This window comes from Meleagris gallopavo, chromosome Z (assembly GCF_000146605.3).
Source record: "Meleagris gallopavo isolate NT-WF06-2002-E0010 breed Aviagen turkey brand Nicholas breeding stock chromosome Z, Turkey_5.1, whole genome shotgun sequence".
Taxonomy (NCBI): domain Eukaryota; kingdom Metazoa; phylum Chordata; class Aves; order Galliformes; family Phasianidae; genus Meleagris; species Meleagris gallopavo.
In genome coordinates, this window is record NC_015041.2 from 10,791,860 (window position 1) to 10,803,593 (window position 11,734).

Below are 11,734 nucleotides of genomic sequence, written 5' to 3' on the forward strand. Positions count from 1 at the left end.
CTCTTTGAAAGGATAGATAACAGCAGGACAAAGGGGAAATGGTTTGAAGTTGAGGGAGGGGAGATTGAGGTTGGATGTCAGGGGGAAGTTCTGTACAGAGAGAGTGGTGAGGTGCTGGAACAGGCTGCCCAGAGAGGTTGTGGATGCCCCGTCCCTGGTAGTGTTCAAGGCCAGACTGGATGGGGCCCTGGGCAGCCTGTTCTAGTATTGAATGTGGAGGCTAGTGGCCCTGCATGTGGCAAGGGAGTTGGAGATTCATGATTCTTGAGGTCCCTTCCAACCCTGGCCATTCTGTGATTCTGTGATTCTGTGACTTCTTGCTCCCTCCCTTCCTGTGCCCAAGCACACAAGCTTCAGGTGGGGTAATTGATTTTCAGCTCGGGCACTGACCACTTAACTCCGGGTGTCGTAGTGAACTTGTCCTGGCTGACGCACAAGTTGCTGTTATTTTGGTATAATTAACCTGTACTCTGCTGCCTACTCCAGTCATATCTTCATGGACCATACCAGTGCTCAGCCCTGTCTCCATTTTACATCCTCTTGATAACATGGGCAACTTGCACCCTGTCATCAGTTATGTCAGTTCTTAAATGAAATATGCATGCCCGTTTATGCAGTACCAGCTTAAAAGTCTGCTTCACTCTTCATCATAATGCTTCTCACCTATCTTTTGTCCTTCTTTTTATGGGGATACAGTTCTGGTCATCCTATCTCTTCCACATGACCAGGCTGTTAAATATTAGAATATGACTGGAACGCAACTACAATGTATTTGCAATTAAGGATGTGGAAAACTTATTTCAGTGAGTCAGAAGCAGCAGTAGGCTTGGGTTTTGCCATAAATGAGCCAAGCTGGAAGAAGCACAGTGTGTACAAGGTGCTCAGGAGGAAAAAGGGCTGCTAAGTGGACAGGTAAAGGCAAAACCAAAGTTATTTACCAGGATGTGAGAATTTGCTGTATCCCATGACCACGTATTGCAGGATCAAGAATTTCATTATATGGAGTATTTTCTAAGGTCCAGTTTGCCCTGGAAAAAGTGATCATTAGCCCATCAGCACACAAAGAATCAGAAGTTCCAGTACCGGAAGGAAGCACTACCAAATTCGTAGCTTTCAAAAACCCCACGAATCCAAGAAATATGAGGGCAGCTCCAAAAGTGATGCCTCCTATTTTATGAAGTTGGTCCACAATAGCAGAGCCGGATCTTGGTGGTACGGCAATAGAAACTGAACCTTCCCAACAATATCCTTTTTCATGTTGTTGCTGTGTGACAGATGGCAGCAGAGAGACAGTCTGACAAAATGGCATCTGACATGGGAGCATGTATGAAGCAAAGGTGTGTCACTGAATGGCACACACTGATGCTTGCTGTATATTTCTGGGAACCAAACAGTGGGTTCAAGTACAGTGAGGTGATACACAGTACATTTCAGCAGTGTGACAGTGATGCAGAATGCAAGCTGCGTTCTAGACAACCATGTACATTTTTACAAGCACGTCATGTAGGCTCTTGTTCATTGCTGGTGAAAATACATAGCTAATGATGGTCTCTGTGTGTTAAAATAGCACTTTTTGTAGCTGTGAATTTTCTCTATCAAATAGTGTCGTTGTGTTCTTTGTTTTGTAGTCACGAGTGTAGCTTGTGAATCTCAGGTGACAACACTGCAAGGCTCACTCATCCCTAATTGTAATTGAATTTAGCAAAGCAGATGGATTAGCATGACCCTAAACTTATCAGTAGAGGAGATAAAATATGTAGTGGCACTTACTAGGCATCCAAACTGGTTGGTTTTTTATTAAATATTTATATACTAAGGTGATGAAATTCTGTTACCTATTAATTTAACCCAAGTAATTAAACACTAAATGCTACCACACACAAAAAAAGGAAAAGGCACATACCATTGCTCAGTGATACGTGTTTTTTTCAGGTTCTCTGAAACAACTGTCAAAGTAATTATTGTTAATATCTTCCAAATAGAGACAGATAACGAACTTTGAAGAAATTTGAAGGAGCAACATAAATACAATAAAAATATTTCAAATTATTCAGAAATAAAAAAGGAAAGGAGCTCGTATTTGACATTTTGAAATCGATGCATCTTTTTTAAATCAGCATTTAACTCAATCTGAAAATATAAGACATTATTTTACCTGAAGCAATTTCATATTTATTTATACTTTCTCATAAAGAAAAAGCTAAAAAGTGCTGAAGTATCCCAAATAACACCGTTTCTGATTTTTTCAGCTTGACTATTGTATGAAACACAGGTTTTATCACTCCTGGGAGAATGGCTGCAAATCATCATTTAGACATAAAATGTTTTAACTACTATACTAAATGGCAAATTTTGTAGAACTTGTGAAGGGGAAAACATTTTTTACCGTTAAATACTCTGCTATTCGAATTGAACCAATCGATATTCTAAGAACAGTCTTCAAAGACTTGCTTTGAGACTGGTGAATGCAACTGGGGATTATTGTTCCCGTCCAGGATTTCACCACATCATTAGGATCATATTTTAGCTAGTTCCCCTAAATGTACAGGCTTCTTGTGTGTGTGTGGATGTCACTGGAACAAGATGCATAAATAGAGCTGATAAGCCAATACAAAGCACTTCTGTTTTAAAAGCGAAGGGGGGATGTGGGGCTAAAATGAACATTAAATGGGAAATTTTATCTTCAGGCTTATGTCATCATGAAATAAGAATGTATAACTGAGCCAAAAAATTTCCTTTACACTTTACAAATGACTGAGCATAAAAAGTAATTCAGAGCTGGATGAAGTGAATTCTGATTATTTAGATGTTTCTTTTATAAACAAGAGTAAAGAGATAGTTGTTTGTGGTAGGAACACAATCTTATTTTCTTTAGTGATAAGGCTCAGAAATTATGTTTCTTCCTTGTAGCTAAAGGGAAATTTGATGGATTATTATTATTTTAAGCAAATAATCCCAAGGGAAATTGACTTTTAACATGGAGTTATTTGAAAATATCAGAAGGACAAAAGTATAAAACACTTAAATCTTTCTTCCTTTTAAAATAGGAGTGAAGAACCTGTCAGTCTGGGTCAATGGCATGAGCTGCGAGTGTCTCGCACTGCGAAGAATGGTATCCTACAAGTGGACAAACAAAAGCCTGTAGAAGGCATGGCAGAGGTGAGCATGTGATCTAAGTTGTCATTAATATATATATGAATATATATATGAATACAGCTGTTAGTTTATAGAATAATCACATGATAAGCCAACAGGCTGCTGTCAAAGCTCTTACAAGCTGACAAAAGTACACTTTAGGGACACATTTCCTTATATAACATTGTCTTCCCTGTAAGTACAAGAATTCTATAAAGGCAGATGAAACCATGGCTTTGCCTGCTCACACTGTGCAGCTGAACTCACATTTCTGGGAGTTCATTCAAGTTCTTTAGGTTCTTTTCTTGGCTCTTAATTGTTCTGGCTGAGTCTGTTGCACTATGAAACTACACAGCATGAGATGCAGTGTCTTGAGAAGGGTGAAATGAAAAATCTGTGCACAAAGTCCTGTTTTTACCTCTCTGAATGTTGTGTTGGATAAGTAAGTCAAAAGAAAATTGTTTCTTTGTCTTATCCTTGCAAAAGCAACTTTTAAGGCAGAGTAAGGCCTGTCCCAGTCACACGGGTGACAATTCACATTTTATTCTTCCATTACTGAGAGGTCATAGTGAGTTTTAATAAGGTGAAATCATGCTTGCAAGAAGCCAAGCAGGGTATTTCACTTGAATACAGAGGTACTTCTTTATCCCAACTACCTGAGACCAGAGCTGTCTTTTATTATAAAATGTCTTTTATACTTTCCTAATGAAAAGTCTGGCCATAAAGCCTGATTCTAAATTCTATTAGCAGAAGAATCTACTTTTCTTTCTTTTCCTTCCTTCCTTCCTTCCTTCCTTCCTTTTTAATGCAAATGAGGAAACCATTTAAAGGAAAGAGTTTTCTTGAAATGTGTAAATCAGTTGAAATTCCAGTTGTCTCTTAAGAAGCAGCTTGAGTAGGAAAATGTTCAAGCACAGTAGAGATTCCTCTAGAATGTGGGTCAAGATGAGCATTCATTTTTTTCTGTAAGTGCTGCAGTATAGCTGCAGAAGGAGGTTGGCTGGGAGCTGTATTTGCATATGCATATAGCATTGCATAGTTATCCTGTCCTTACCTGGTAAAAGGTTCACACTAAGAAATTGATAACCCATCAGGTATCCCAAGCAAATACTTTTAGTAACTAATTCAAACCCAACTTTTCTTCCATTTTGCTATGGATTTACATCCCAGTTGTTGGAAGCGTTGACTGAGTCTCTGTTGCACAGACCTTGCCTTGATTTTAGCTTCACAAGCCTCATTTGGGTTCTATGTACCTCAGTGCACTGCGGACAGTTACATGTGCAGTCAGCAGTCAGAATGTGGGCTGAATAAGTAAGTAAGGAGAAAAGAAACTTGGTATTGCTTCAAAGATCTCTTTTGACTCTTCCTACAGTTTTCTCATTTTGAAATGTGGGAGATTTTTCAGCTAGCTCGAAGAGGATAAAGTGTGGGCATTAAGAACTGTCCTGTGGTAGCTTTCTTGACAGAATTGCACGAAGATATGAAGTTAGTAGAAGTAATGTGACATTAAATAAGCTATAATATCTAATGTAAGACAAACCAAAGAAACAAGCATTGCTCCAGCTACTCTGATAAAATGCTATTCCTGTGTTTCTTGCAGGGGGCTTTCACACAGATTAAGTGCAGCTCTGAGATATTTCTTGGTGGAGTCCCCAGTTATGATACGGTGAAGAAGAACTCTGGGATCCTTAGACCCTTCACTGGGAGCATTCAAAAGGTATGTGCTAGAGTAACATGCTGAAGTTATTTATTTCCATCTCCTCATATATCCCACCCAGGGGACTCTTTAGGTGTAAACTTGACCTCATAGCACTGACAGTATCCAAAATAATCACCTCTGAAGCACAACATGAAATGATAAAACACATATTTCACAATGGAAATTCTTTCTAACTTGAACAGCTGGTAAGTGTTTTCCTAATTAGTTTCTGCACTAAAGAGAGAGCAAAAGCCATGCAGGACCGAGTAGAGATAGATGCATAATCCTCTTTCTAGATTAGAGTCCTGGAAGTGTTCTTTAGCATTACATACATATATAAATAAATAGAAGAAAGATCCTCAGGTACTTCAAGGAATGCACACTGAGATGCTAAACACATGATAGAACCAGTACAATAATGAGCAAATAGATGCAAATTTAAGTGGCTTCCAGATCAGCTAGAATAATGTTATACCACCCAACGGTTGCTCTCCCCTCTTTCCCTTTATATGCTTTTATGTGGGGTGTATGAATCATAGAATTGTAGGGATCAGAAGGGACCTCTGGAATCGTTGTGTCCAACTCCCATGGGAAATATTTTTTCATTGTTGGCAAGCTCTGTGCATGATATTCTACATTTGCATAGGTGTAATCCTCTTCTGGAAAAGAGATACATAGTAATAAATCATTCTGAATAAGTACTTAAACGGGACTTCAGGTTGAATTAATTAATTAATTAATCTAGCTTAACCACAACTAAAATAATTTGTATAATGCCCAAAAATTGGCCTTGAATTTTCAGTATTTAAAATGAGGAAATATTTGCATCAACTTTAATTAACAAGTATAAAACCCTGGTAATGCATGTCATAATAATTAATCAAGGACAGAAGGATAATTTCAATGGTTAATGGTTTCATCCAGCGATCGAGATCTACCATTTTTCAGTATCTGTGTCAGTTATTTAGTGGAAAACATGAAATACAAGAGAACTGAAAGAATCAGTAATAGCGGTGAGATAAGGTCAGTCACACGAATATGTTTGGAAAGGTGAATTGAGAAACATTGTGTGATTTGAACAACCAGGTAGGGAAGAAAGAACATAGGTCACACTTGCATGATGGGGGACTGTACCTAGAGTACAGAGGCATTGATGTTTTAAAAATGTGGAGCATGCACTGTTATTTTTCTGGTGTAGGTAAGACTATAGATGGGAAGTCAGGGAAGAGTACTGTCAGCCTCTCAGGCACTGGAGACTAGCTGTGTTCACACATAGCAGAATTTTGAAGAATGGAATAGAAATAAAGCTGCAAACATCCCTAAGCACTGGAAATATACAGGAAGGGCCTAAGATCTCAGTCTACTTACGGGACTCAGCTAAGGCTAAGGAATTGACTGATCATTTGTTGTGATCTGCTATTTCTGTGTGAGTATGAGATTTCTTCCAAACAAAGAAAGGCACAGAAACAAGGACTGAAGACAATCTAAATGCAAATCTAAATGCATAAATAACATACGCATTTTAAGAGTGGGAGCATGTTAACTGCTGGCACAATGTAGCTGGAAGTTAAAGAGGCTGGAAGGGTAATGGGCTCTTCACTTGTTGATATTCATGACAGGACTACTGTTGAAGTTGTTTAGCGCTGTCTCAGAGGATAAGGTCTTCATGCAATTCCCCCTTTCCAAATAAATGTCCTAAGATATTTGTCTGAGTTAATTGTGGTTTGAGTTGATAGTTAAAATTCTCACTTCTGACCTTGTTTGTGGAAATAGATTTCATATCTTGTTGTAGCTGAGGTCAGGAGCTGAATGCACAGATGTACTCTGTGGTGTCAGCTGCCATTATACAAATGTCAGTTTTACTGGAGGGTTACTGACACATTGGGAAAATCCCAGCATTTAACAATTCTCCTTGGTTTGTACACAGACTGTTTTGTTAAGTCATTGTGTTTTTCATCTTAACTCAAGCTTCTTTCCAGCAAGATTTGCTAAAAAGCAGTAGAAAACGTGAAAAACAAGCTCTTCTACATAGTGTTCCTGTTGTCAACACTAGTCTCTTGAGATATTCCTGATCTCAGAAACACTTTTCCTCAGCAATGCTCATCTGATTTTCCAGTCATAGCTCATGGCTCAGTATTTGGAGAACAGATCAGTAAATCCCACACTGCTTCTCTCCATATAGGGGTTGCCTAGTTCTCTGCCATGAAATGCAAAAGAAATTTATCTTCCACAGGTCAAAGTTGCAACAGAATTTGTTGGACCAGATCCTGGAAAACACTTTGATCCCAAGGAACAGATTGTTGGCCATATTTCAAGGATTACCTTTCTCTGAAGTCTTACAGAGAAGTCTTCTGACTAGCAGTGCAACATGAAAAGCCTTTAAGACTTTAATAAGCATTTTTTTTCTTCCTCCATTTCTTTCTTTTTAACCTCTAGATTATCTTGAATGACCGAACAATTGATGTGAAACAGGATTTCACTTTTGGAGTCAACCTAGTAAATGCTGCCCACCCCTGTGTGGGCTCTCCATGTGCAAATGGAGGCAGCTGTGTTCCCAAGAAGGACAGCTATGAATGTGACTGTCCCCTGGGATTTGATGGACAGCATTGCCAGAAAGGTAATGATGGCTGCATCTCAGTTCAGAATTGTTTGCAAAAATAGGGAGATATTTAACACCTACAATTGTTGCACACATTTCTTGAAATAGAAATCCTGGAGGACAAGGCCCCCTTTGCATTCATGCACGTTCTGTGAACCCAGGGAAGAATTCATTTTGTTATTTAGGAACCTCATAACTGTTATCCCAGCAAGGAGCAATAATTCATAGATAGCAGCCCATTATCAGATTGCTTGCAGTGCTCAGCATTGAATACTTCATATACCTCCCACCTCCCTGGTTACACAGACCATATAAAGGGGCAATTCCTGCCAACATCCTTCAGCCAGGGATTATTTTACATTCTGAAGCACGAGGATGGATAACCCTTGTAATTTAATCCTCCCTAGTACTAACGACACACTCTGCTCTCATATACAGCAAAGGCTAATCCTCTTATAGACATTACTACTCAGCAGTTTCAACATGTGCGCAAATCCTGCCTTACTACAGCAATGGAGACCACCAAAGAGGAAAGCCTGCCTAGGCACATGTAGTTTTCTTTCCTCAAAGCCACTGCAGTATTTCACTTCTCAGACTCAGGAAAACGTCCACATTGCATGAACAACCTTGAATAAAAGAATACATGTGATTCCACTAGGTGGAGGTATTTCCCTTCCATAAGGCTTGGTCTTGAAAAATCCCTAAGGCAATGCTTTCCTGTGTAACAGCAAACTAAGTTAAAAAGAGCTGAGTGACATTATTGTCTTCACCCACTCCTTCATTTATCACAGGCATAAACATCAAAGTGAAAAATAGTCGCTTTGGTTAAATCACAATGAATAGATTGACCTTTTCTTCCACAGAAAGACAGTGTCTTAGAACAAAAACATTTATTAAAAAACAATGCAAGAAACCCCTTCGCTTACGTTATTGCGGTCTAGCTAATAGCAGGAGCAGCGTCATTTATCCCAGCTTCTCAGTGGGGAGGAGGAATTGTGATTTTGCTGAGTGCTGCACTCCTGGCATCAAGATGGTAGCTGCAGCAATCCCAGGTCTCCAGAGTGAGCTAAGGCAAGAGGATGGCTTGCAGCTGGGGCATGTGACTGCCTGTTCATGGATGTGCAGAGAGTGCAGAAAGTTTCCTCCTGCACCTCTATCCAGAGCAATCCTTATGAAATCAGTGTAGCTAATTTCTCAGAGTTACCATTACCAGTATCTTGTCAGTAGGCTGTAGACAAAGCTAAAGCAGCATGCATGTGCATGGGCACCACTACTTTAGCACAGAGCTTTGGTTAGTGCACTCAGCCCCTGCAAGAAAGGCTGGCAGTGCAGACTCTATCCTGCTTGCTATAACTCCAGGTACTGAAAAAGCAAAGTGCTTGTGTGGTACTGTGCCTCCTTCTCCAAAGTAATATACATACTTCGAAAAACTCAAGTGATTTTGATATGAGATACAAGTTGGATGCTGTAGTGGATCATTCACTGAGAATTCGATAAAGTATTACTGGGATATTAATGATTTATATTTTCTGTCCAAGCTGTGATAAGCATTAAAGTTATTTGTGCTTGTAAGATGGAAGAGAACAGTGAATTGTCACTATGCCCTGTGTAGAGCTGATCCCTGCATAAGCCATGGTGAGTTGCTAATACTTGAAAACAGCAGAGAAATTTGGTGCTTGTCCCGTCTAACTGCATCTTTATGTGTTTTGGGCTGGCAAATACGTATAGTTGAGGTAAAACACTCATGTGTGCTGCCTTTGTAGGTGATTATACTTGCATATGCAAAGGGAAAGTGGGGATCATGTTTTTGTATGAAAGGTGGGCATGAAAGTAGATGGCCATCAAATGGGAGAAAATTATGCCATAGAAAAATAAAACCAGAATGTTCTTGTTTTGTTTTTTTTGCTGACTCACTGGAGAGTGTGGAAATTACTGCCTCAACAGTAAGTACTGCAAATGATATGAAAACTGCTCTGTCATTATGTGCCTGTGTCTGCTTTAGCAAGCTGGATGCTGGATTGCCATTTAGTCTGGCAATTTTCTGTCAATAAGCCAAAACATTTTCTAGCATTATACTGTACTTCCTTCAGACTTGAGCTCTGACATTTGAAACTGCATTCAGAGCACCTGCCGAGCACAGTGTGGTGGCTGCAGAGCTGATCCCTGCATTTGCAAAGCAGCATAGGCAGGCAGGTGCTTTGCAGTGCTAAGTGCTCCCTAGGTGCTACTACATGCACATGCTGTGCTGTACTTGTTCAGACTTCACTCCTGCTTGAGAGCTTCGGTGCCAACCAACAGCACAGTGATGAGCAGGGAGTGAAAGTGTTTATTAAGACATCTTGCTCATCCTACTCTCTTCCATTTGCAAATATCTTGCATGTATCAAAGTACTGCTTAACTTCACATGGTTTTCTGCAGTTACATACTATGCAACAGGTGAAGAGCATACTGAAGAGCAAGGAGAGATAAACATCCATGAGGCTTTACTCTGTAGAGGAAATCAGAGTGAGATCAAAAGCAAGGGCTGTGCACGGCACTAGCCCCTTCCCCTACTGAAGGCAGAAGCAGCAAAGCGGTAGGACCAGCACAGCCATGGTAGAGGGAGAAGGGCTGCTGACGCCCTTTGCACTCTTCTAGCATGGTCAGAGGCTGCCCAGTGCAGAAAGCATCAGACCCAGTGGGCAGCATCTGACTGTGCATAACACGTCTCACACTCTTCCAACAGCTCTGGCAGGCTGCAGGCTGTAGTGGCTTCTTTAGACACATTAGGCAGCTTTCCTGATTTTGCTACGGATGGAAACAGATATTTGTCACTACCTAATATTCTCACCCTTTGCACGAAGAGCTCAATTTTGTGTTGCTGTTTTTGGCTGCCAGACTACAGCAGTTGCTTTATGTCTGTGTCACAGTAAGCCCTTAAAGCCCAGACAGACTCAGTATTGTACAAAGAGAATGTGTGCATCCATGCTCTGAAAAGTGTGCAATTTATATGGGTGGGATTAGGAATGGATTGAGGGGATTAGTTCTCAAGAGGAAAATAGGATGAAGTTAGCTATTCCATTGATTTTATGAAATTGGTTTATATTTATGCAACAGGCAGTCATGAGAGCTCAGCAGCTAGCTGTAGGCTGCTCACTCAAAATAAAGTCTGTTCAAGGCAGTGTTCACACCTTGCCACACACTCTGTGTCATGGATGTTCAAGGATTTGCATCACAAATCAAAGTTTTCCCAATGGGAAGCTCCATCGCCAGCATGGTTATGGTGCACGCTGACCTTGCAGCAAGGGCTGGGACTGCACAACACAGCTGTGCTAGGGGCTCTCCCTGGCAAGGTGCTGTGGAAGCATCAGTGAGCAACGCATACTCACCCTCCCGGATGGCACTGCTGTGCATGCTGATTGCATTGGTTGAGGGGCTTTGTACATTCTGTCAGCAGCCTTTGGAATACTGTCATTTGCTTTCAGGAGGCATAGAATGATGAAGGGCAGCTTGGATGTCCTCCCAGAGCTATCCTTTTTCTGTGATTCTGTTAGAGGTGCTAGGGCCACCATGGAGAATCAAGGAACAGGGAGTGAAAAATGTTGCTACATTTTCCCAGTACTTCATCTTTTCCTGCAGTGATGTTGAGTAATACATTAGGCCCTTGGCATGAAGTCAGTAGTTTGTCCTGCCTCAGCTACTACCCTTGCATTTACATAGAAACTAGCAGTGCTTTTTTGGAAGCCAGTGTGAGCAAGTTCAACTGCGTTCTGGGCCACCTATTGATGTGTGAGTAAGTCAACAAAACAGTCTCTTGTTCCATCCTTTCATCAGCTAACATGCATCTTATTTTTAATACTTTTCAGCCATTACAGAAGCAATTGAAATCCCACAATTCATTGGTCGTAGTTACCTCATATATGATAATCCAGACATCCTGAAAAGGTAATGTATCTCCTGTGACCATAAGTGATCGTACTGGTTGCTTACTATTATAATATTGGAATACTCATGTGGGAGGTTGTTATTTATCTAAGCATTTTAAGCTACATTTCTCAATTTCTAAATTTTTGGAAAAAATATGTTTTCTATTAATATGCTTATGAATCAGATTGCTATAACAGCTAAGCATCTTGCGAACCTCAAAGAAGTGATATTCATGGCATATGTGTTACATGGAGAAGGACTGGTTTTACTTTCCAAAAACAGAGAGCAGATATATAATAAAGATCCCCCATCCACAGACTAAGTATTTAAACTCTTAACTCTAGACAAAATTTAAATCCTTAAACTTCCTTTTTTTTTCCTTTCCTTTCCTTTCC

General features: G+C 40.2%; 1 protein-coding gene across 1 annotated transcript in view; it reads left to right on the forward strand.

The window, feature by feature from the left end:
- The window catches only part of EGFLAM (EGF like, fibronectin type III and laminin G domains), an 80,847-nt gene that overhangs the window by 63,168 nt on the left and 5,945 nt on the right, over window positions 1-11,734 (forward strand). The window contains exons 17-20 of the mRNA XM_019610170.1: window positions 3,048-3,159; window positions 4,736-4,852; window positions 7,271-7,451; window positions 11,279-11,357. Of these exons, the coding sequence (XP_019465715.1) occupies window positions 3,048-3,159; window positions 4,736-4,852; window positions 7,271-7,451; window positions 11,279-11,357 (489 nt within the window). The remainder of the gene's footprint in view (window positions 1-3,047; window positions 3,160-4,735; window positions 4,853-7,270; window positions 7,452-11,278; window positions 11,358-11,734) is intronic.